Source organism: Haliaeetus albicilla, chromosome 8, assembly GCF_947461875.1.
Source record: "Haliaeetus albicilla chromosome 8, bHalAlb1.1, whole genome shotgun sequence".
Taxonomy (NCBI): Eukaryota; Metazoa; Chordata; class Aves; order Accipitriformes; family Accipitridae; genus Haliaeetus; species Haliaeetus albicilla.
In genome coordinates, this window is record NC_091490.1 from 40,469,301 (window position 1) to 40,495,108 (window position 25,808).

The following is a 25,808-nucleotide window of genomic DNA, read 5'->3' on the forward strand; positions in this document are numbered from 1 at the left end:
TTGCTGGGAGTGTGGTGCCAAGGGAGCTCCAAGCTGGGGACTGAAGCCTGTCTCTTCCCCAGTCCCTGTCCAGTCCCAAGGGTCAGGCTGCCCCATGGGCCTCTCTTGCTGTCAGAGCGCTTTTTTAGGCTCCCTGCATCCGGAACAGTTGGCGTCAGGCTATTGAGGTTACTCAACACTTCTCTTCAACACGCTACTGAGATAGTAAGTACATAATCCTCACAACACCCTTTCAAGAGGGTGAAACGCTGTTATCTCCTCTTAGCAGTTGGAGGCATGGAGAATAAAGGCCAGTGTTTTCAACAACCCACTGATTTTGACCAAGTGACTTGCTCCAGTTAGCTACGGAGCAGGATTCACGTGCCCTGTGTGCACGACTCAGATCAGCGTATTTGTTTTATGCAGGAAAACCATTAACTTATCATAGTCATAAGCTGTAATTATCTTTGTGGGAAATAGCAGCCTGGCATTGAAGGCTTCTTCAAGCCAGCAAAGATGTAACGAGATTCAGATGTAACGGGTACACTCAGGCTGCAGTTTTGAACAGTGCAGGGAACAGCAGCTGAAACAATTGACCAAGAATTCAGCACATGCTCACCATTGCTCAATGGTTTTTAATCAAAAGGAAATTTTCTGCTAGTACCTTAGTTTAACTGTAGGGATAGATTAGACATTCCCTGTTTTATAGAACGTTAGGTGAGGCTAATCTCAGTGCTCCCAGCTCACATGTAAACCACTGGACCCTTGGAGGATGTAGTGAGACTGTCACAATGCCAGGGCAGCCTGAAGCCATGGGATCCCATAGCGTTTTCCACAGCCATCCCTTAGGAATCGTGTCTGGGCTGCAGCCAGGGCTCCTCTTTGCTCTGGTGACAAGACCAAGCAAACATCTGCTTCCTTTTCATCCTTTAAGCAGCTCTGTAAGGAGAGAGGCAATGGTGAACATACAAGGAGGGAACAAAATCCTCCCTCCTCCATTTTCACCTTCCCTCTCTTCTTCTTTTTGTTCGGCTTACCCCTCTGCCTCCCCTGTGCCCTTTCCCTTCCTCTGCCATCCCTGTCCCTGTAGATGTGTGCTCCCTTTCCACCAAAAATGGGGTAATGAGGTACCTCTCCCCACACCCCATCCCTCCTGCTTCCCGGCTTTCTCCCATACCCTCTCCTAGGAGGTTTGTAGTCCTTCAGGGGTGCCCAGAGTCCCACAGAGCCATGGGCAGGTTTTCCTGGAGAAAGGCTTTTTATAGCATCTCTTCCAAAGCAGTTTGACAGCTCTCTGGAAACACCAGGCTGCTTATCACCATTGCAAACCCTTGTGATACAGTGGATGCAGTACTGCACGTTTTGGGCCAAGATCTATTAATACAGTGTGAAGTGGCTGAGAGGTCAGAGGGTACATGATGGCTTTTCTGAAAGGAAGGGCCAAACAGTGCTGCTTTTGCTTTTGGGAGCTCCTAGTATGGTCTGTAATATGGGGAGCATGACCAAGGCAGGGATGGGGATGAGCACATGAGGAATTAGGGAACATCCGTGATGTTGGGTAGAGTATACAGGGTTAAGGAGTAAAAGAGATCCTGATCTCTTAGAGCCTAATCTAATATTTTACATTTTTAGAGGAGAGGAAGGAGCCACCTGTAATACTGGATGAGGACACTGGCTTCTTCCTTGTGTTGAAAGTCTCTCTTCATTATTTTTTCCATTTGTGGCATCCCCACTCTAAAGCATCACTTCCTAAAACACTCATGTGATGCAGGGGACTGCTCTTAGATCTTTCTTCCTGTGCCTCAGTTTCCAGGGTGCCATCCCTGAGAGGATGCACTATGACCAGCACTACAGCAAAAGTAGGTTCTCACACACAGCCTCACCCCCAGACTCTGAACACTTATTTTTTCCTCCTGGACATACCTTGCAGGTCAGGATCAGAGACTGCAGCCCAGGGTCCCAGGCCCTTTCTAGCCACTGTGTGCACAAACCTCCTTCCAGTTCACTATTTTGCAAGCCCACGTGGACTGCAGAGAGGGAAAAAGAAAAACAAGACACTTCCGATAGCAAATTTTTCCAAGCCTGAGGTCATTGCTTAAGTGCAAATAGTCACTCTTGTTTGCCCGGCTGCATCACACGTGAGGCGGTGTGATGCAGGAGAAGCTGGAGCACAGGAAGTTAAAAAACTAATAATTACTTCTGGCTTGTCGAGGCAAGGGAAAGGTGCCAGAAGTGCTTATGGTTTGGAAGGATGGGAGCTAACCCCTAAACCCAGCTGGTGGGAAGGACTGTCCCATTACCAGTGGCCAAGGAAACCACTCTGTCAGGCTCCCACACTGGAAAACACACTAGAGGAAAAGGAAACTTTCCGGTGCTGCCATGTGGTAAAAGTGTAATTTGGAGTCCAAATTTATGATGGCTGAGAAGGCTTTGAAGATGGGTGCTGTGGAGCCAGGCAAAATGCAGCCACCCTGGAGCAGCCTGGCCCCTCCTGTTTGCTTAGGAAACAACTACAAATAGGATGCAGAAAGCACAATAAGAATCTTCCAGAGTGAAAAGAGGGCAAATCCTCTCCCACTCCATGAACCTCCAGCCATGAGGGGTTCAGAAGAACACCCTGTGATGGGGGGAGCTATCCTGTCCAGTGCATGATTTTTTACATCCTCTGCTGAAGCCTCTGGTACTGAGGGCTGTAAGAGACAGCTAGACCTCCAGTCAGATCCAATCTGGCAGTCCCTGTGACATTTTGCTTGGAAAATGAGAAATTTCTGTTGAGGTTGCAGAGTGCCAATTTCTTTGACAGCCAAAAGTGTTGCGTTACCGTGTGAGTGCAGGCAGACGTTTTGGACAGTGACCTTGTCAGAGCACATTTCCTAAGTGGTACGAGACAGGCTCAAAGACTCAAGTGCCCCAAGAGAAGGTGCTAAGCCAGGCTGATATGATAAAGAGCACCAAGCTGGTGAGCTGGGAAGGCAGGATGGTGTCAAAGATAGAGACCTGGCTGGGGAATCGGGATGTCTGACTTCTTTTATTGCTGCCTTTTCAGCACAGCTGGGCAATTCTCATTACCCTCTTTTTTATTTTGATTGCAAGGTGGGTATTGCAAGGACATTGTCTTTGTGACTCTTAGGAGGATACCCAGTACCTAAGGCACTAATGCTGCTGTGATCAGGGAGGCTGGTATGGTGCTGTTATTATGCAAGTTATCAAAGCAGAGTTAGCAGGTCCACGTGGCAGCTGTAGATGTTCTGAAGAACCCCACAGTTCCTTAGCAAGACTGTCTTCTCCTGAGATGTTGTCATCCCAAGGCTTGTTCTGGCTCATTTTGAAGAGAACTTATTGCTAGCTTTGTTACTGAAAGGGTCCAGGTTAAAATAACCCTCCAAACCACAGAGTGTGACTCTGCATGACCTTGAGTCCCTCTGCCCAGTGGAGATGGAGAGATGGGGGATAGTCCAGGTCCAGAGCCAGAATTTGGGTGTCCTGCCTGAATGGCCTCTTGGACCAGTGTGTTTCTCTCCCATCACCTGCAGAGGAAGAAGATTATGCTCCATAGGCTCAAGGCCTATTGATACCCCAAGGCTGTGTATGCTGAAGGCTATTTGGAATACCTCAAGGGTCCTGCAGCCTGGACAGAGCAGACCCTCTGTGTCAGGACCCTGTCCCTCCACCTTGTGCTGGCTGCGGCTCAGTTATGCTCAGGCGCAGCTGGCTCCGTGCTGAAGTCGCTGGGTGTTTTACTCTGACTCTCTTTGCAGAATGTCATTCCTCCTATGTTTGCTTTCCCTCCCCAGAGGAGTTCCTCTCCAGTCTCGATCACTATGAAATTGCGTTCCCCATCCAAGTGGACCAAAACGGGGATTTCCTCACCTTTGACGTGAGAAGCCAGCTGAAGCAACGTCCTCGGCGCAGTCTGGGCTCCTTGCCCTATGAGCCATCTGAGCAACAGGTTTTCTACAAAGTCTCTGCCCACCGAACCCAGTTCCTCCTCAACCTGACACTGCACTCCAACCTCCTGGCTGAGCACTTCACTGTCGAATACTGGAAGCGAGATGGCGTGGACTGGCAACACGATTTCCACGAAGACTGCCACTATGCAGGCCACTTGCAGGATCAGTACCTGAACTCAAAGGTCGCCATCAGCAACTGCAATGGACTGGTGAGTCTCTGTATTTTGCCCAGCCAAGGGCAATACTAACAACTAGAGCTGCCCATAAAGCAGAGCTGATTGCAGCCTCTTTGATTTTTGCTGTAGAAGTGCAACCCAGTTTGGGTCCCAGCACCTGGCTCCAGCACGTGGTGGTGGGAAAGGCATGGGGTTGGTGTCAAGCTAGAATATTGCACACTGGCATCAGCTGAGGGTGAAGAAAGCCACATCCCTTCATTACATCAGTAGGGGTTCCTGATCCATGTTTCGCTTGTAGTCTAGTTTCTGCCAAAGTCAGTGGGCATTTTTCCATTGATTTTAATTGGAATGGGATAATCCAGACTCTAGACCATTATTCTGGCTCTCACAGAACTCTCCCCTCCACTTCCAACAGCAACAGAAAAAGGTATGTTTCACGTGCTAGTGAGGAAGAAGTGCAGGAGGGCAGGAATTTCACAGCACAACTGGGAATGTCAAAAATGCATTCAGATCCTTACAACTGCAGATACATTCTTGGGGTTCCCAGTCACTTCTGTCCAGATTTCAGGAGCTAAAAATGTGACTTCTGGGGGAAAACCTGAAATAATCAGTTTTTCAATATGAAAAAGAGAACATCAAGAGGGGCAAGATGGCATTCCTCAAAACCAGCAAGGCTACTGCAAAGAGGGTGGGAATAATTGACTTTGCATGTCCTAACAGCTAGGACTAGACATCATGTCCTAAATATCAGCAAGAAAGCTTAACGGTAGACATTAGTGGTAAGGATAGCTGAGCTCTGCACTGTAGATTGCTTGGAGAGTACGTGGCCCCTACGTCACTGGAGATCTTTAAGAATAGGCCAGACAGATGCCTCTCAGAAATACTCCAGGTATGATTCATTAGCTCTTCCAGCACTGGGAATAGACTAAGGGCTTCCATCCTTATTTTTCTGTGATTTTCTGATATTTCTGGCTCACAAAGCACATTTCATGACCTGCCAGATGGAGGGATGGAGCAAACATACCCTGTTAGCGAATCCCAAGGATGATGGCTCCCTTGGAGGGGTAACATGTAGAAAAAGACTCTGTAGGCCAGCTTCATATTTATGCTACGGCCCCACCTCTTAGCAGTATTCTGGCAGGGTGGAAGAGCTTCCAAACGGGAATGAATTCATATTTGATTTATTGCTAAATTACACTGCCAGAACAGTGCTGTGGGTTATTAACAGAAATGAGAATCTGACTCATTATATCATAGAGTCTAATGTTTCTATATCACAGCCAAAAATTAGAGCTGCATAAACTCTTGGTTCTCTAGTTAGCCCTTTGTTTAGATATGGGAATTCTGCTGAAGTCCTAGACAATTTACTGGTGTTCACAAAAGCACTGAAGGGTAAGCTGGATGCTGCTGGCTCAGAAAGGAACTGGCACCTTCCCACTTCAGAGAGCAGCAAGTCCAGGGCAAGCAGTGGCCCAGCAGCACTTGTACTGGGATAATTTAGTCCACAGGCTGTGTTTAGCTCTGGAGAGATACCAGGGGCTGTCTGGAGGAAAATGCAGCCAGGCACAAAGAGGGACGGAGGGTCATCCAACAACCTCTCCTTTTCCTGAACTCTGTCCTTCTGCCCTTGAGAGCTATGGACATCAGCAAGGAGAGAGGAGGAGGTCTTCTGGGTTAGTGAGGACGATAGGGTCAGGAATTTGGACAAGAGGAGTCTGTCATCTTTTTAGCTGGCAGAGTGGGGGCTGTATTTACCAATAGAGAAGACCTGTTGCAGAGCTCTGGTTGATCAGTAACAGCTGATCCGCTCATGCCATCCCTCAGCCACAGCATGCTCCCTTCCAGGCAGGCATCAGTCTACTTTGGAGGGGACAGATAGGGACAGAAGAGGGTCTCCAGTTGCTGAGGTCTCAAGGTTCAGGTTCATGCTGACACGTGCAGAGGGGGGACTGCACACTGTGACCCATGTTTGTGCAGACCTGACTCACTGATGATGCAAAGGCAGTTGTGTGTTGCGTTCTTGAATGGGCACAAGCAAGGACCAGGTGCTGATTACGGGGTGAGCTGTGCATGAGGAGGAGGGAAAGGGAGGAGTGCATCCACAGAGGTGTCCAACACAAAGCTGTGAAAACGGGTAACACGCCCCAAGCCATCCTCCTGTCCTCAAACGCTGACATCCCTAAGCAATTTCTGTGTCTGGAAGGTGTACCGCTGTAAAACTGCTTTGTTTTCAAATGCCTGAGATCTAACTCACACCTTACAGCACCCCAGCTTTGAATTGCCAATATCTGGGCATGCTCCCGTTGACTCGTCTTACCGGCCACACGCACCATCACCCCAGCCTGAGGGCAGGCAGGCAGCATGGCTCACCTCACGCATGTCCCATGGAGGGCATGCCGCTGAGCTTCAGGCTGAGTTGGGGGGAAAGTCACCCAGGCTTAAGTTGTTGGATCAAAGGGCAAAATGGTCCATTTTCCAAAACACGCAGAGCCGTGAGCCACCAGCAGGGCCAAGCACAAAGCAGCTGGAGCCTGCAGGGAGCAGCCCGGGCAGCTTTGCCTCAGCCTGGCCAGGAGCTGAAATCCCTGTCTTAAGCAAAGCCATGTTTCATCCCAATGGCTGCATGAGATCCCAAGGACCCTTGTCCTGCCATCAAAAAAATCACAGCGAGGAGGAAGCAACTTTAGGAGAGAAATGCCACACCTCCTGTGTCAGAGATCATCAAAGGACAGTTTAAAGGCCAGGTTTTCAACTCTGTGTGTCTGTGCTGAAATTGTGCTTTCACCTGAAAAGCCCTCCTGAAGTCAGCATGAACATTGAATGCTTGGAGCAAGGCAGATGGCCCCGCTGCTGAGGCTAACATTGAGCTGCTCATGTGTATGTGCGAGGAGGTGGAATTGCTGAATTGCAGTATGTGGCTGTGCTTTTCTTAAGTGTGGTTATAAGCTAATAGCATAAACCATCCCTGCTCTGCAGATGACCTGGGTGAATCATAGACAGGATATCCAGTTTAGCTCCCCCACAAACCACAGGGATCTCTCTAAGGGCTTCTCGCCGCCCCCTTTCAACAGGCTTGTGTCACGTCCAGCACCCGGACCTCAGAGCTCAGTCTTTGGGGTCAGCAATGGGGCAGTTTTCAGACTCCTGTGATGGTCGAGCTTCATTGCCGAAGGATGCCAGGCCGGCGGTGGAGCCTCCTGCCTCTCATGCTCTGCAGAGGCTCCAGGTTTAAGTAAGAACGGCCCTTTTCTAGTGGTACATGGTTTTCAGGCAGGACGTGCTTTCCCCTCCTGCTGCTCTGCCCCAAGCCGGTGGTGACCTCCTTCTCCCCATCCCACAAAGCCGGCAGCCAGCTGGCTTCGCAGGCCGACACTCGGCTTTCCGCCGGAGCCTTCGCCAGGCTAACCTCACAGTACCTCGCTTGTGTTTGAAAAGGTGGAGCTGAGCCAAGAGCAACAGAGCCTGGTGCAGGAGGAAATCCCCCGGCACTCTGGAGATGGGGACTTCACTGTGCACACACTGCCCCGATTCAGCTTTCATGGCAGGGAGGGAGAGGAGGAGAGACCTATTACGGAGGCAGCGTTCACCCCAGAGAGGCTCTCCTCCACGAAAGCCCAGCAATAATGCAGTTATGCAGGTGGTGCCTTCCGTGCAAGGACCTCAAGATGTTTTACAGAGACCTGCTTTCCCACTCCTTGTCCTGGCAGATCAGGGCTTCCATCCTTCTTGCATAGAGGGGAGCTGGTAAAGTGCTGTGACATCCAAAAGACAACACCGGTGCAGAGCTGGTGGCAGGACGGGGGTGCCACTGCACCCAGAACTATGCTTGCACGCAGGGAGTGGGAGGACAGCCAGGTAACATGGGTTTTAGACTTTTGGGATACTTCTTGTCCTACTTGAGCAATGCCAGAAATGTTTCTGTGCCTTGGTTGCTTGCTGGTAACGTTCAGCTGATAGCACGCCCACGTTTCTTGGAGTTAGGTGAGATTCAGTGCCAGGAATTGTTACAGCAATGGAGTTTCTACTTGAATCATGTTGGGCTGCAAGAAACTTTTTAGGTTGCTCAGGTCTTTTAGGTAGAAGGTATCCTTGCCGTGAGGATAAGATCAGCTGCAGCGGAGAGATCTTGCAAGCACCTGGTGGGTTTGGCTGCTCATCCTGCTGGGTTCTGCTCCTGCCCAGGCGTCACTGTCTCGCGAGTGGGTCCACTCACAGAGCAAAGTCTGGGCTCACAGCTGAGATTCATTCAAAGAATAAAATGAGGGAGAACAACAAAAAACAAATAAGGGAGCAGAAACAAGATCACCTGACTGAGGTGGCCAGTCAGAGGTGTAAAAGGGGGAGTGATGCCTGCGGGGCATAACCCAGGTTTCAGGCTGCAGAGAAAGGTTGTGGCTCCTGCTGGTTACCTCACTGCTAATCAGACTTCAGATTTTAAAAATTCAGTGTGTTTCTCAAAAGCCTCTGAGCATCTACACTTCCCTGCAGCTCTTTACCTGAGTTTCCCAGCTGATGATAATGGTCCTGAGCTGCTTTCAAAGGTTCTTTGGTGAGGTCGAAAAGTATACGAGGTAGATCTCACTGCTGAGTTGTGCTGCTATTTGAAGGTATGGTATTTAAGATCCCACAGACAGCTCTCAATTAGACTGAGTGGGTGGAATAGGAAATAACTCATTCATAATTTTGCAAGGAAAGACTGTGATTTCCAGAGGACTTTGGTGAACACAGATGTCTGAAGGCATCCACCACCATCTGTCTCAGTTTTCTCTGGTCTGTAGGTTCATATAGTTCAGTGTTTGTGTGTAAGTGAAGGATTCTTTCACATTCTCAAAAGTATTTGTCAGTCCCCAGAAATCCAGTGGTTAATCATCAAAAAGCTCATTATGAGAAGCCACCAGTATGTCACCCAGTTCTCTCTCCACCTCTTTTATTGCCTTCTGTCTCTTTCCTTCTGCAGCATGGGGTGATCGTCGCAGATGAGGAGGAATATTTCATTGAACCACTGAGCCCGGGAGCCAATGTCAGCACAGGCAGCGAGGGCAAGGGCAGCCCCCACGTCGTGTACAAGCGATCGTCTCTCCAGTACCCACACATGGATGCAGCCTGTGGTGTGCTAGGTATCTGTACCCACCAACACATCCTCAATCCATCCCAGGGCAGGCTGGTAAAGTCCCAGTAGACCAGGCTTTGAAGGTCCACACTGCTCTATATGGCAAAGAACCAAATTTATCTCCTGCATTCAAGAAAGTTTGCTGTATTTACTTTTACCCACGTTAAGGATTTCTGGTGGCCTGGTCTTTGGAAAGTTCTTGTACTCTCTTCTTTGCAGCAAGGGTTTTAAATTTGGAAATAGAGCACGGAATAGAAAAGAAAAAGCTGTGTCTTATTGTTCTTAAGAAAAATCCTCCCAGATTTGGCCAATTTACAAGGTATTGAGAAATCGTAGCTTATGCATGCTCAGCAGAGACTTGTCTTTGGGTTTTAGTCACTGAAGATTGTGTCCACATGGAGATATATATGCTGCTGTTAGAGACCAGGTGGAAAGATGCCTTGTAGGGTGGGATGTGGGATCTGGTTAGTCACAGTGGGCTCTGGGAGATGTTTACAGAGGATGACAATTGCACATCTACCCCATTTCTATGCTTACAAGCCTTGACCTCCTAAAGGATTCACACAGGTCTGCACTGGCCTCTCCCCACGTGCCTGTGCCCTACTCATTCTTGCTAGCAGTCAGTCTGCGTCCCAGAGCCTGGCTGAAATCCCTGTCCCTTGTGAATATGCAAAGTTTCTCCATCTACCCAAAATGTTGCATGTACACAGAATGCTGCTCCGTCAGTTTACAGAGGCTTCCCCTGGCTCCATAAGGATGAGAGGAGATGCCATGCCTGCAGAGGGGCCAGCTCGCATTTTATGGATTAGGGTTTGTAGAAGCAGAAGCAGAGCTGTTCCCAGTTGCTCCTGGCAGGTTTGTGTGTCACTTCAGGATGTTCATCCAGTGCCCCAGTGGTGACGCTTGACCAGATGAGGAGTCGCTGCTGGGAAGGAGTGGAACCTCTGGAGACACTGGGGCACTGCCAGCCTGCTCTGAGCAGGCTCCGAGTGTCCCCAGACCTGCCAGCATCTCTCAAGTCAACCTGTGCTTCTATGGCCTGGCTCCTTCCGTCCCAGCTCCCAAAGTCATGTTGGACGAAGCGCCAGCAGACTCCCCTTCTGCTGACTTTTTGCCACATTCCCCAGCTTCCAGACAAAAGTTAGCCAGTTCCTAATTGCTTCTTGGAAAGCAAAGACCATGCAGTGGGAGCCACAGGCCAAATACATTTCAGAACAACCACAGCGCAACTGGCCCCGGCAAAGCCACCCCGTCCCCTTGCCCTGCAGGCTGGACCTGTCCCAACCCGCCCAGCACAGCTGGGTCCCGAGCACTCCCATGAGCTCACTCCGATCAGCCAGAGGGGCCAGAGCTGGTAGGCTGTGGGGCTGCCTGTGATCTGCCCATCTTTGCAGTCTTGCTGGATGTTTGATGATCCAGCATCAGAGCAGAGGATGGGGATTCAGCCGGTTCTCTTGACAGGGCAGGAGAGTGGTTGTAATCTCCCAGTCAGCTCTCCTGCCCTGTGGTGGTCTCCACACTGTGGGTTTGGAGCTGGTGGCCCTGCTGGGGACATCTCTAGGGTCAGGTCAGTAGCACTTGAAGCCTGGAGCAAAGTCCTACAAACCTGCTGCTGCTTTGGAGGCTGCAGCCATTTCTGTGGAGGAAAAGCCAAGTCCTAAATTCAGGTCCTGGCAGGAAAAGGAAAGAGGAAATGATCTGCAATGGCTTTATTTTCAGATTATGTCTGTGTAGTTTCTAAATCCACACCGCTCTTCCCTGTGACAGAGGCAAGGGCAGGGCCTTGCAGTATGGAGGCAGTGAAGTGTTGTGTGGGGCTGACGCAGCAGGACGGGTGCACATCTCTGTGGGCAGGAACTGGGCAGCAACTGGGCAGGAGGGCAGGCAGGATGCCAGCGGGGCCGACAGGAGCACAGAGCCAGCCCTGAGCTGCAGTAGGAAGAGCTCAGCAGATCCAGCCGATGGCAGTGGGGACATTTGCTGGGTCTGCACGAGGTGCATAAAGAGCCTCGCAATAGCCTTTCCTTCCCTGAAACCAAGCTCATACTGTGCACCCCTCACCTCTGTGTGCTGCTGAATTGCTGCTGGAGGACAACAGAAAAATCTCTTTCCCTCCTCAGATGAGAAGCCCTGGAAAGGGAGACACTGGTGGCTGCGGACACTGAAGCCTTCCCCTCTGAAGCCGTCGGGCAACCACAGCCAGCGAGGCCAGCTGCCCCTGAAGAGATCCGTCAGCACAGAGCGCTACGTGGAGACCCTGGTGGTAGCTGACAAAATGATGGTGGGGTACCACGGGCGGCGGGACATAGAGCAGTACATCCTGGCCATCATGAATATTGTAAGTGTTATAACCACATCATGAACCTTGGGGGACCCCAGGGGCTCACACACCCAGCAGCAGAGAGCAAGCAGGAATAAATCCTGTTTGTCACCCCGAATGTCTGGGTTTGGCAGAGGGTGCCATGTGCTTTTCCTGCAAGAAGACAAGAGGGATGGGAACGCAGTGGGGAAATCAGATCTGTTCCAGGATGGCAGTGGCTTCTCCCCATCCCCAGAGCAAGATGTTTGGGTCAAAAATCCTGACATGCTGCTGCTGCTCATAAGCAGTGATACTCTGGAGCCTGCAGGGACTCTCTGTTGTATAGGGGAGGCACTGTAGGAGAGGTAAACTCTGGCCTGTCTGACCATGCTACAGGCCAGATCTGGACTGGGAGAACAAAGCCCTTTCTTTGAACAGCATCTCTCATCTCAAATTAGCATTGCAAATAGGGCCAGCCAAGCTGAGAAACACATGGGAAAGCATAAGGACAGTGAGCTCTCACGCCTGGGGGCTGATCAGCATGAGAGGTAGGGAGAAATACCCTCGTTCTTCCATACCATGCTGCCTGTGTCTCTGGGTTACTGCAGAGGAGCTTCCTCTGCAGCATCAGATTTGGGTCATTGCTGGCGGCAGGATACCAGGCTAGATGCATTAACAGCCTGAATTGGCCATGCTGAATCCTCCTGTGAGGTGAGATAGGCTTGGAAGTTATCCATCAAACCGCTGAAAGCCCCTCTGTGATGGTTCTTTGTCCTGTCCTCTGCAGGATCTCTTTTCATGGCTTACTCTGTTTGCATTTCTAAAGCAGATGCCAGATTTTAAAACAATACTGTTTCTAACTGTTTCATCTGCTCTAAAATACCCATCATGTGGTGGCAGATTTCTGAGAGATGCTGTGTCATCCCCTGCTGATGGGCAGTCAGCAAAGCTTCGTCCTCGTGGCTGCGTAATGCCAGGACTGTGGGCTTCCCCACCTGAGCTCCAGGCAAGGACCAGGTGCTGTGGGATGTCAGCTTCACAGCTTGAATCTCCCCAGAAGGAGGCACTGAGGTCTGAACATGGTTTAGGAGGCTCTGCAATCCAAGTGGTAATGTGGAGTCCCATACACATTTCTGCTTTCTAAAAAAATGGTGTTCAGACCCTGCAGCCCATGCTGACGAAGCAGCCCTGTCTCCCTCCGCCAGGTGCCCAGCACATGCCAGCTCACCCGCCGATTGCACTGTCACCCAGCCAGTGAGCTCATTTTTAAGACTCGTCTTTTCTTGTTTCTTGGAGGTCAGGTTGCCAAACTTTTCCAGGACTCGAGTCTGGGCAATATTGTCAATATCCTGGTGACCCGGCTGATCCTCCTCACCGAGGATCAGGTAAGGTGGGCTTTGCTGAGCCGCTTCTGTCCTGTGTTTGTGCTTCCTTTGTGGGTCTGTGTGTTCCCCTTGGATGTCACCCCCGAGAGGTCCCCCCAGTGCAGTCTGCTTCGTGTACCACATCCTCTCAGTGGCAGCTGGGGACTGGGTTCAGGCTATGGGTTGAGGAGACCTCTGGGACTCTGAGGACTGTTTCTGTGGTAAGGTGGCTTTAGGGAAGTTTAAGTAGCTTTAGTCCTCCTAAAGTCTTCCTTTCCCATGGCCTCCATGAAAAGGTGGGGGCATCTGGACTGGAGTCAGTGCTCTGCTGCCATAGGAATAGGTAGTGCCTTCATATCAGAGCTTTCCTGGGAACACACTGTCATATTACTTCCATTCCAGCCCACACTGGAGATTAACCACCACGCCGGGAAATCCCTGGACAGCTTCTGCAAGTGGCAGAAATCCATTGTGAACAGGAATGGCAATGGGAATGCTATCCCCGAGAATGGCATAGCCAACCACGACACTGCAGTGCTGATCACCAGGTAAGGCTGAGCCCAGCCCTGGCAGCACTGTCTTCATTGGGAGTGTCCTCTGTGCAGTTGTCCTCTATCTCTGTCCAAGTGGTTCATCCAGGGCTTCCTTCCCATGTGCTCCCCCCCAACAAGCCGCCTGGCAGCGGCTGTCCCTCATGCTGGCCACTTGCCGGTTCCCTTGCAGCGATGCAGATTATTGCAGTTGAGATAGTTATCATCCTCCCTTGTCTTCCCTCAGTCTTTGTTGTGCTCTCCAGGAGCTTAATTTGCAGCCACGGGTATTTGTGCACCAAAAGTCAATGGCGTAGTGTGTACAGCAGTGTTGGGCCTGTGTGGGAACCCACCCCGGAGTCGTGGAACATCGGGCATCCTACTGAAATGGAGACCCCCATCTGCCCCTGCTGTGAAAGATGGGGAAGAGGATATGAGTGGGACGTGAGCATCATGAGAGTGACAGAGTGCCTCCAGCCAGTATAGGATTTGTGTCACCTCATTTTAGGTGCCTACATGTAGGGCTGAACTCTCTCCTTGGTAGCTGATGGACACCCTTGAAGTAGTGACTTCATCCCAACTCCCTTAGGACAAGAGCAGTCCTGCCCTGCCTGTGTCTCTGCGCTCCTGTAACAACGGTCTAGGTCAGAAGCTTAATGTGGATGCTGAATTAGACCTGCATAGCTGGGTGAAGGGGTCTGAACCTTCACATGCAGGACAAATAACCCCCGTCAGAATAGATGGGTGCTTGAGCCTGGAGCAGCAGAGGGTACAGGAGGGACAGTTGGAAGGGCAGACGGATGGTCAGAAGGAAAGAAGATGCAGAGAGGACAACAGGGACAGTGGAAGGGACAGAGGGGTGGCTGGGAGGACAAAGGATGCTGAAGGGAGAGCTAGAAAGATGGAAGGGATGAAGGATGCTGAGAGGCAGCTCTCAGCAGTGCTGCTGGCTGCTCCTGGGACACTGGCTCTCCAGTGCCCACATAAACCCTGCTTGGGCAGAGGGACAGCAGCCTGGGGAGAAACCAAAGGCACCAGGGGAAGAGTGAGAGAACGGCCCCTCAGCCCCAGCTTTTCACCCTGCCGGGGCTGCGGCGTCTGCTTTTCCATCCCTCCCACCACACCTGGAGGAGGGAAGGAAACGCCAGATCCGAGTTCTTCAGCCTCCCACCAGATGTTTGAGCTAACCCGAAGCGACTTGCCGGGCCGGCCGCGCCAGGCTTGGACAGCACCAGTGCATCCGGCCCCGTCTCTAATAAATTCCCTGTCTCCCGATAACATCTTGCTGAGCTGTGGGCTTTTTTCTCTTGCAGGGATGTGTCAAACCAGAGCCTCCGAAGGCTTTAATGGTATTCACTCAAAACAAAGCAACAAATGTTTTTCACTCGCTTGGTTTTGTGGTGGGGGTGAGAGGTTTGGACACTTCCAGAGAGCGCCAGGGGCCAAAGGGACAGGAGCCATCACCAGGAACACGTTATGCTTAACCCATCGTGTGCTCTCAGCTTGCTTCCTCCCCACTCTCATCCCCATGGGGCTGCCAGGGTCAGATGGTCCTGCTCGCCATGTTGGTGTCCCCCAAACCTGCACCGTGGTCAGCATGCTCAGTGCTCCGAGCCCAGCTCACACTCAGGTTGAAATGCACCTCAGGGCTAAGGAGCAACACCCCAACCCAGCTCTGGGGTGTCCCAGCCCAGTTGCTGCTGGTCCTCCCACCTGCCCACCCTACGCGGATTTCAGTGTTAGCCTTGCTCCTTTCAGCCCAGGTTTTACAAAGACCCAAATGTCGGTGGAGTCTCACCTTCTGGAGAAGGTATTTGAACAGAGAGAGGGAGGGGAGGGCCCTGCAATTAAATGATAATATTCACTCTCTGGCCTAAACTGGTCTCTTTTGGAGCTGCTACTATGTTCCATTGCAAGGGTGCTGCATTTCAATTTGGAGGAGATTTTACTTTGCTGTCCTCGTTTAGCTTTTCCTTGTACATGGCTAACGATGTGCAAACAGTTGATTCCTTGATGCAATGGCTGGAAGTCGAGGCCAGGAACATAGGGAAGAGTCATCTTGAATCAACCCATATTGAATTTGTTTGGAAAATTCTCAGTAAAGAACTAAACTGAAAAAAAAAAAAATCACTTTAGCATTTTAATGAAACCACAGTGGGTTTTGAAATGGAACATGTTTTCAAACTGAAATGTTTTCCTTATTTTTCAAAAAAATTTGCAGAATTACATATTTGATTGATATGATTTCCTGCAAGGGACCTGAGTTTACAGACAGGAGGCTGGCCCTGTCCTCTTTCACCCTGTGCTGCTGGGGCAGATCCCTGAACCTGGTGCCTCCCAGGAGAGAAGTGGCCAGCTCCTGGGAGTGCACTGAGTGCTAGTGAGCAGAGCTGGACCACCCATCCAAACCCAAAGAGCTTCAAGGTTGGAATAGCATTGTCCCTGCTGATTTACCACATTTCATCAAAACCAAACCTCTGACCCCACTCAGCACTGCCCCATAGTTAAGGGACAGAAGCTGTCATTAAAAATCCACAGTGAGTCTCAGCCTGGGGAAAGTAAGTGTTGTACAATACAGATCAGAGGCATCTTACCTGTTACAGTCGGTACTTTCCATTCCAGAAGTGTTGCATGAGCCGTGGGCTGTTTTGAAGTGTTTTGAATGTGAACACATCAGTAAAATGGAGATGCACTATTTTGTAGCCACTGACATTGTAAGTGTTCTTAATGCTGCCTTCTTTTCTTTGCAGATACGACATTTGCATCTACAAGAATAAACCATGCGGCACCCTGGGTAGGTAGGATTTTGCTGCCCCTTCAGCAGCACTTCTCACTAGCACACGCATCTTCGGAGCGTGGCAAGGGTGGGCTGTGCCATCCCCCTTTCCTAGTGATCAGGCTGAGGGGAAGCGCTTGCCCAACGCTACTGCGAGCACCGGCTGTGGAGCCAGGAACAGGCCAGTGGTTTCCATCCTGCTTGACTGTGTTGCCTCCTTACTTCTGTAAACACTAAAAGCAGCAACCCGGAGGACAGATGGGTTCTGGAACGCTTCTCTGTTATATCCCTGGGTCAGGTCCAGCCTGATGATTAAGAACCACTCGCATCTAGGGCTGGTCCATAGCCTAGTGGAGTATTCCTGGCTTAGCAGAGAGAAATAAGACTTTTTTGTGATGACTATAAAGGGAGTTCTTTATTTAAACTGCTAGACGTAGACAGACCCTGCAGTTCTCTCTGGCTGTAGCTCCTAATTTGTCGTGCCCTGGTCTAGACTAAGCAGTCAGGGAGGGATTACTGCTCTGAATCACCACAGTTAAAAAGGAAAAGTTGGTGGATCTCTGACCTGATGCGACTGCAGATGAGGTGCCTGGGAGGGAAATTGAGGCCGGAGGTGCCATGATGGCTCAATTCATTCCTTTAATAGAGACTGTTCCTCCCCTGGCCCAGTGCAGCGGGCACAGCCTGTGGTGATAGGACAGTGTATGGGCAGAGGGTTGGGGGAATCTGCTGCCACGATTCAGGGGGATTTCTGCATGATCCAGCCCTCCAAATGGAGCCAGGCTGGATTCCTGATCATGGTGGGTGTCAGCCAGAACCAAGTGCGGATGGACAGGTTAGATCCTGGCTTACTCAGTTGTCCAGGCTGCCCTGGCCAGGTTTGAATGCCCAGGTGCTGGTGCAGCTGATCCCAGGTTCCCCCACCAGCAGTGCCGGTGTTGTGACAAGGACTTGCTCCCCTTCTGCACATAGTCTGGGGTTTGGATGTGAAATTCAGAGGATTTTGACCCATTCTTACCATTTCCAAGCCTGTCATTGTTAATTTAGTTGACAGTGCTGAGTGACCATGTACCCACAGCCCATAAGAGCCATGGGTCCATCCCAAAGCCCAGTAGTGTAACCAGTGGGAAGAAACTTGTTAGTGACAGCAGGCTGTGCTCAGTGTTAGTGAGTGTGAAACACATCGGTTAGTCCCCACATACCACCTATGGCCCCTGCAGATGCTTTGGGCTGACGCTATGTGACAGCTCTGTTTGGCTTCCCTAGGCCTGGCCCCTGTCGGCGGGATGTGCGAACGAGAACGAAGCTGCAGCATCAATGAGGACATTGGCCTGGCCACAGCCTTCACCATTGCCCACGAGATTGGCCACACGTGAGTACTGTGCCTGCAGAGTGGCCGTCTCAGGGAAGGGCCCCTGTTGGTTTGTTCCTGCCAACAGGAGCTGAAAAATCCTTCCTGTGGATGATCCAGATGTGTCAAAAATGCAGCAGCTGATCATCTCTCTATTGCCTTGGTGATGCTTTCTAGGTTTGGCATGAATCATGATGGAGTCGGCAACAGCTGTGGCTCCCGTGGGCAAGAAACGGCCAAGCTCATGGCTGCTCACATCACCATGAAGACCAACCCGTTTGTATGGTCCACGTGCAGCAGGGATTACATCACCAGCTTCCTGGAGTAAGGAATCCATCTCACCTTGCCCTTCCTTCTACCTCACAACCAGTACACACCTCCAGCCTCTCAGTCACTTGTGAGCAGTGGGTAAAGCCAAAGAAAAGCCCCCAAAGCACACAGCCCATGCACGTTCTGTCTTGTCTCCCAGCACATCATCCTATCCCAAGAGGCATGTGCATTCCTTCCTTCCTTTAGACTTTCCCATGTTTTGCTTGCCTGCTGAGGACACTAACCCCATTTACCTTGCAGCTGTGAGACCTTTATTTAGGTTCCCCACTTCCAGAAACTTCACAAATAAATCAGTAGCTCTGGAGGCATTTGGATGTTCCTGAAGTTCAGCCAGGAATTGCAGAGAAGAGTTGGTGTGGTGGGAAAGAAAGATCTGGAGACAGAACTGGGTCTGCATGGTGTAGGCAGCTTCTCTGGACACTGGGGAGAGTTTTCAGGTGTGAACAAGCAACGTGGGAGAAAGGTTTTGGGGGTTTTTTTCTAAAGCATCTTTAGCATTCGGGAGAAGAGATTTAGGCTCCTAAGTCCCAGAGTTTTGATATTGTCACCTTGCCTGAGTCATGCCTCTGCAGCCTGAAAGAGCTTCTCATGCAGGGTTCAGACAGTCCCCAGAGTTTCTATCACAAAACGAGCAGTCAGGATCAATTTTGGTGAGGTTTTTGGTAGGATACAGGCACTACCTAACAGAAGGACTGGGTAGGACTTGAGTCATGATTGGAAGAAGCAAGTATGTGGCGTCACTGTTCAGGGAAGTCCCCAGGGAGTCTGAATACCAGACCTCTACTGGTGGATGCTGCTGTGACACTACTGTTGGAACACTGCAAGAGAAGCAGTGAAGGCAGCCCTCCCCAAAGGGCTGCCATCTGCCTCACTGTCTAGCAAAGCTTAGCTAAACCGCATGGCTCATCACCAAATCCCGCATGTGGTGGCTCGCGTTTGGCCACAGTAAAACCTGTCCCCCTTGCTCTTGACCCCTGGACATGCACCACAGCAAAACATGTTGCATGGACAGTGCCGGGAAAGTGCCGCAGCGGAGGCTGCCTTGTCCTCAGGTAACCCCGAGGTCTCGGCAGGGCTGGCAGAGGACGGCGAGTTCATGTCGTCCTTCTCCATGGTTTATGCTGGCCACCCCCGCCTGAGCGCAGCCCCAGGAGCCTGTGCCAGGATGGGACTGTGGTGCATGCAAGACCCTGGGAGTCGGGGCTGGGGGAGTGGTGACAGGGGCCTTGATTTAGGGAGAGCTCAGAGAGCAGCAAGGAAGGGGGAGGGAAAGGCGTGTTCCTTGCAAAATTTGGACGCTCCTACAAAGCTCTGGCATGCAGAAGGACAGGCTTGGAGAGCAGGGGCTCTCTGTGCTCGGCACCTCTGGTTGCTCTCAGCTGGGGCTCTGCAGCCACGGGGTGGGAGGGCAGCCCCTCTGCCTACCCGCTGCCCACGCAAGGGTCCTGGGCACACGCCTGCCTGCATGCTGTCACGCTCTGTCTGCTGGCCCTGGAACCTGTGGGGACAGCCAGGCGCTGGCGATAGCACGCAAAACCCTCAGATTAAAACTTCTAGAGTTATGTAGGAACCAGCATGTGCTTCCCAGCCCTGAGGGCACAGATAGAAAGACTTCAGAGCACTTTCTCAGCAGCAGTTTTGCCCAGAGGAGGCTGGTAGAGTTATCCCCCCCAAGCAGTCAAGCATGTGAGAGCTCAGCCCTGTGTGGAGCTGGGAGTGCCTGCTGCTGGTCCTCCACCGCGACACTCTCCTACAAGCCTTTCTGAGCTCTGATTCTCATTTCTTGTTTCCAGCTCTGGGATGGGATTATGCCTGAACAATGCTCCTCCCAAGCAAGACTTTATCTACCCAACCGTGGCTCCAGGACAGGCCTACGATGCAGATGAGCAGTGCCGTTTCCAGTACGGAGTTAAATCTCGCCAGTGTAAATACGGGGTAGAGAGCCTTCCTGCTTTACTATCGGTTCCCAGGGGGTGGAGGACGGGGGCTACAAGGGCAAAGGGCCGTGGGGCCATTCCTCTGCTGCCCACATCGCTTTGCTGTCCTGCTTCAAATGAAGGGCACTGGCATGTTCCCTGTGAGCTTTTTGCCTTGCTTCCCTGTGAGAGGACAGGGGAAGTTGTTTACCATCCACAAATGTTGACCGCAGCTCAGTTTCGGTCAAATTAGTCCCATGGGAATAGATCTCTTGCCTCTGCCTGATACCTTGGCTGCTGCTGGTCCCCAAGGGTTGCAGCTGAAAGCCAAGCTGCAGTCCCTTCATCCAGACTCCCTTCTCAGTGAGGCTTTGTACATACATATTTTTCATAATCCTTACTAGAAGTCATTATACTGCTCGCACAAACTTAGGAGGAGAAACATCTTTCTTCCAGATGAGGTGGGTTGATGTGCTGTAGGTATGTCTGAGGGACAGCTGCCCACCTAAGCCACCCCTGCCATCACGCTGCCATCCCCTGATCTTTGAATCCAGGAAACCACTGAAAGGAAAGGTTATTTCAGGAGAAAAGAGTCTTCCTGGATCTCAGCCTGACGTTTTGCTGTTCTTAACCTACTGGACATTGCCAACTATCTGAGCATAGTGGTGAGGGGGAAGCATCTGCACTGAACTAATTGAACTCCTTAACACATCCACTTTACTCTAGAGAAAACAGAGGAGCCAGCAGTGAGATACATGGGCAGCTTGTTGTCTGATGGACACACATGTATGTGTACCCACCCCAGTCCAAGCCCTGGAAAGCTGTGAAGGAGGAAACATATCAGACCACAGTTTAGTTTCTCTTGAAACCATGTAAATATAAGCCCAATGCTGCCATTGAAGTGACCTGATGTGAACCAGCTTATCACTCTGAGTGTTTGTCTATTTAGTATGGTTAAACACTAAACCACCTCCTGGTGTTCTCAACAGCTCATCTTGGTGAATAAAGGGCAAAGTTTGGCTCTCCCTGGTCCAGTGCTCTTTCAACATGGCCCAGGGGCCCAGAGCCCACTGGACATGCGGCAGATGCAGTCTCATGAGGCACCCAGAGCAGCAGCAGAAGTCTGGGTCCAAATAACATGGTTGTGGTATCTGATGTCAGGTGCTACTATCTGCGGTCTGTGCCCCTCCTCAGCTGAGCTAGAGGCAGTGGAATGGAAACTTTCCACATTTACATGCCTGTTTCGCAGCTGATTTTTAACTTGGGCAGACGCTTCCTGTATATATACAAGGATCACAAAAGCACAAGATGTCCTTGTGATGACCCTTCTAGCCCAGTCTTGTGTGCTGTTTGGGAGAAACCCAAAGGGCATAAGGGCTCAAGCATGTGCAGATAAAGCTGGGTAAATGTGTAAGTCCACCCATCCTGTGCCTCATATAAACAAACTCCAGGGTGATGGTGCAAACACAGCAGCATCCCTTCCTCCATGCCAATACAGAGCAGATGATTAATAGGTATAATGGGGACAGAGTGAACAGATGTCACTGGTTGAAGCTGGGAAGTCCTCTCCCTTGGTGACGCAGAGAGCAGAGACTATACATGAGCTCCTATTTCCCAATAGTCAGGCTGGCTCTTCAAGAGCAGTATGGAGGGGTAGATGCCTTTTGAAGATGGGAAGACTTTCTCCTTTCACTGGTTAAAACCAGCTGCAGCTGGGCTTTGGCAAAGGAGTTGGGAACCAAAATCCCTTTGTGTCTCGGAGCTGCGGTCCTCAGCGCAGACTCCGCAGTATTTTCCTTTACTGGCTCACCCCGTGGCACTCTGCTATCACAACCCCAGGAACAGGAGGGAAGCAGAGAAATCTTGAGCTCATCTTTTCACCCTTCTTCATACCAGCACAAAGGATTCCCAGTCATTGAGTCAGTTCATCCTGCGGGGATATCGGTTAATGTTTAGAGCACAGCCCTTGGTTGGTGGGGTGGAGGAATGCCTTGCTGCAAGGCTGAACCAAGCCCGGAGGGGTGATGAACAGGCTGCTACCTGACTGGAGGCAGGCAGCCTGCAGGAGCTGTCTTGTAGGTCATGCTGCCATAGGGGCAAGCAGGAGGCTAGGCGGTCGCTGTGCTGGCACCAGAGCATGCAGCACAGAGCATGCCGGGTCCTTCAGCCCATGCCGCAGCATTGGTGTGCACCGACAGCGGCACCAGTGTGTGCTGGGAGCACATTAGCAGCAGCCGTGGCTGTTCGGGCTCTGCTCTCACATCTCAAGATTGTTTCCTTCATTGACAATGTGAACCTGTTCAATACTTTCATGTATAGCCTAAGTCACAGCACGCTGCTCTCTGAAATCAGCAGCAAGTTTTTCCATAGGCTTGTTTCAGTAGTAATAGGAGCAGGATGGTGACTGGCAGGAAACTCAGCTCTGGATTTTAGGTGTTGCTTTGCAGTTTGCAGGTGTTGAAGTCCAGCCTGGCTGATTTAGTGGCAGAGCCGTTTCAAAGGGCCTGGACTTTCTGATTTAGCAGGTGTGACAACTTTGCAGAGTCTGTGTCGTGAACCTGACTTTTGGGTGGGTTCTGGAACAGCCAAGAGAAGCTTTTTGTTTGCTCATGATTTGAGAGGTCAGGATGGGCTGAAAGCTCAGGATCTGCGGCTCAGGAAACCTCCTGGAAAGAGCTCTGGAGTCCTCAGCCCAGCCCACTTTGTGGACCCAACTGCACCTAGCAGAGCCAGAGAGCAGAAGTGCCCACTTCTGGAACTGCTGAAGGGCTAGCTCAGTATCTGGTGTTATTCTGATTATTCTGAAAATGGCTCTGAATCTTCCAGAGGAGTCTTCTCTTTTAGGACTGTTAGGGTGGCTGCAGATTGCCAGTACACAAGACAGTCACACTGTGACCTGCAGTACATTCCTGTAGCAGATGACAGATGTGCTGTGTTGATGCTCCCAGGGAGTCCCAGCTTCCTGCAGAGGCAGATCTGGACCCATGTGGTGTATGGATGCTCATGGCAGGTGCTAGGAATGGGCCCTTGTGCTTGGCCTCCACTGCACAGACCCAAAAAAGAGAGCATCCCTCAGTCCTGGGGAGAGGGGTCAGGTGGAGCACAGCAGGATCAGCTCGGGCCTCACCGGGATGTCCAAGGAGATGTGTCCTCTGTGTCACAAAGACCAAGTTTGGCTGTGCAGGCTGGCTTCGGAACCAGCTCTGGTACCTGAGCGCAGTAGAACCTCCAAATCCAGAGAACCCCAGCCACAGGAGAAGTGCTTAGGCTTAGTCCAGAGAGGAGAGCTGTCAGAGGGTGAGCTGTCAGTGGCCTTGGGGTGACTGCAGCTGGCAACACCTTCCAAGATTTCATCTCATTTTCCCCCCACCATGCTGAAAACACTCCTGTCCCTGTGTCCCAGCCCAGCTGGTGCTTCTCAAGCACACCGGCATGTTGCTGCCCCAGCCTTGCAGCCCCTAGCACAAGTGAATCCTAACCTTGGCTTTGTTTCTTTGTCTCTTTCTTCCTCCCTCCCCCTCTCTCCCCCTCTCTTCCCCAAAATCTTTCTCTTTCCAGGAAGTCTGCAGTGAGTTATGGTGTCTGAGTAAAAGCAACCGCTGCATAACCAACAGCATCCCTGCTGCTGAGGGGACCATATGCCAAACCAACACCATTGAAAAGGGGGTAAGGAAGCTCAGGGCACCACAGCGAGTTGACAGTGAATGGTTGAATCCCCTCCTCCAGCGATAACTGGGATTATTGTTTGTGTTGGTGGGCACGGAGTTGATTTAAGAGCACCCATCAGCCTGTCCTCCCCTGCCTCCCAGAACCTGGAGCCACCCCCACCCTCCTTGCCAGCACAAGGGGAGGCTGGGATGTGCCAAGGAGCCCAGGGGTCTGTAATCGCCCCAAAGTACAGATCATCTTGCATGTTGCTGGAAATGCAGAATATGAAGTCCCTGCTCCAGTGAGCTTCTTGGTCTCACCTAGGAGGCACCGTAAGGTGACCTCAAGCAATGCCATATGCTGTAGATGAACATCTTGTTCTCAGGTCTGCTGAGGTCTCCTGGCTGTCCTGAGAAAAGCGATTTTTGCCCTTTTCCCCAGGAGGGACAGTGGGTTTGTAACATGCTTTCAGAGGAACTTGTGAAAAATTGCCTTGCAAGGCTAGATATGATGAAACCTTCATTTTTCAGACTCAGTTCAGAGAGGAGGGTAGGATTTTTCATCACCATCTACTTTGAAAGTGAATTTTGACTTGATTTTTCGTACTGCTTTGTTCCCTGCATCTCCTACACCTGTTTGTGCCAATATAAAGCGAGTGTGTAGCGCTGTTAAAACAAAGTGCCTTTGCAAACCGAGTAATAATAGGGACAATGGAGAATTGGGGCTGGGACATTCTCCATTAAATGGGCATGTGTTTTTCCACTAGAGGAAAAATAATTCCTAAGAAATTAAAGAATAATTTCAAATTCTTAGGAAGCTGGAGAAGCTGATGTGCAGGAAAGAGGATGGCTTTGACAAATGCATTATTCTTTGCAAACAGTCATCTTAGTTCTGCTGGAAATTAGGTTGAAAAGGAGTAGGTAGCTCCTGGGGCTGAACATTCCTGCTGCAATCAAACAATCCCCTGATTCACCATATACAATGGCAATTTTTTTCTACTAGTCATCTTTTTTTACCAGCTTTTCCCACTTTTAAATATCTCTTTTTTCCCCACTTACTAGTTGTTTTTTAACCAGAGTTCTTCAAAAGTCTTAAGAGAAGTGAAGTGACAAGCAGTCACAGCACCCAGGACTCATGGGAGCTATTCCCAGTGAAGATACTGACTCAGTTTGAACCCCCAGTTACCTTCCTGTGCATCTGTTTATCCTTTGGTATTAATTCATGCTTTAGAAGTGACTTGATATCCTTGGGTGAAAGAAGATGCACCTTTCTATTAAGCTTCTGCACCTTCACCAGCTGGAGCTCCTGGCTGGTGGCCCCTGCGCTTGCCAGCCAGGTGAGCCCTCAGACCTCAACCCTTGGCTGGAGAAGCTCTCTGAGGTGTTCCCTGGCTTCTCCCTTTCTAGCTGGGGAGAGCAGAGGGAAGGATCAGGGCATAGAACCTATTTAAGGTATGTGAGATTAAAGGAGAGATAGGGTGAGTTTCTGAGCTCTGCCACCCAGCTGGGGAAGCAGTGTGGGGGAAAGACTGAGCCAAGCTCTGTTGGGTGGTGCCCACATCCCAGACCTCTGGTAGTTTCTTCCTCCCAAATTCTTTTTTTTTTTTTCTTTTTTTAACTGATTCCCTGTGGTTGTTATGGCTTCACCTGTTTTACCCCAAGAACCCACAGTGAGTGACTTCAGGCCTGGATCTGGTGGTAGTTTCTGCTGCCTTAGGGGTGCCCCCAGCAGCCTGGCTGCTCAGATAGCAGGTTCACTGTCTTGCTGGCTCCTTCCCTGCCTGTTTTGGTTTTCTTTTCTCTTTTTTTTTTTTTAAATTTTCATTAATCAAGCACTTGTTACACAGGTTATGATCAGCGCACCCTGTGAGGATGCCTTTCATTACGCATCCTCCCTCCCCACACGCCCCCAGCTCATATCTGGTCTCACAGCCAGCACACGTCTGTGCTTGCCGCAGGAGACCGAGCCAGGGTCTGCTCCCAGCAGCCAGGGTGCAAGGTCAGAGCCCATCGCTGATGCTTGCAGGAGCCCTGAGTGCATGGTGGGGTTTGCAGGGGCTGGTTAGGCTCCTGGGTCCTGCCTGCAGAAGCAGCAGCTCCAGTACCTCCCGTCTGGAGCAATAGCAGGGACACCAGAAAGGCTGTGCCTGCAGAGGATCTCCTCTGCATGGGTCCTCACCTTTGGAAAGGCACTGGTGTGCAAGGAGGTCACTAGCTGAGTGTCCTGGGAGGTCATGGTTCATTTTTCCCTTCTGGCTGTGCTGCCCATGGAGAGCCTGGCTCAGAAAGAGCTGGGAGAGGCCGTGCCAGCAGCTCCAGGGTGGGTTATCAGCCCCTGGAAGGAGCGCACAGCGGTTTCTTCCTTCCTGGGATTATCTCA

At 51.0% G+C, this 25,808-nt stretch overlaps 1 protein-coding gene across 1 annotated transcript in view; it reads left to right on the top strand.

Annotated features, from left to right (window-relative positions):
- ADAMTS10 (ADAM metallopeptidase with thrombospondin type 1 motif 10) overlaps positions 1 to 25,808 on the top strand; it is a 59,585-nt gene that overhangs the window by 14,969 nt on the left and 18,808 nt on the right. The window contains exons 3-12 of the mRNA XM_069790164.1: positions 3,774 to 4,138; positions 9,063 to 9,222; positions 11,336 to 11,553; positions 12,816 to 12,899; positions 13,281 to 13,426; positions 16,159 to 16,202; positions 17,451 to 17,556; positions 17,713 to 17,859; positions 19,659 to 19,800; positions 23,340 to 23,447. Coding sequence (XP_069646265.1) covers positions 3,774 to 4,138; positions 9,063 to 9,222; positions 11,336 to 11,553; positions 12,816 to 12,899; positions 13,281 to 13,426; positions 16,159 to 16,202; positions 17,451 to 17,556; positions 17,713 to 17,859; positions 19,659 to 19,800; positions 23,340 to 23,447 — 1,520 coding nt within the window. The remainder of the gene's footprint in view (positions 1 to 3,773; positions 4,139 to 9,062; positions 9,223 to 11,335; positions 11,554 to 12,815; positions 12,900 to 13,280; positions 13,427 to 16,158; positions 16,203 to 17,450; positions 17,557 to 17,712; positions 17,860 to 19,658; positions 19,801 to 23,339; positions 23,448 to 25,808) is intronic.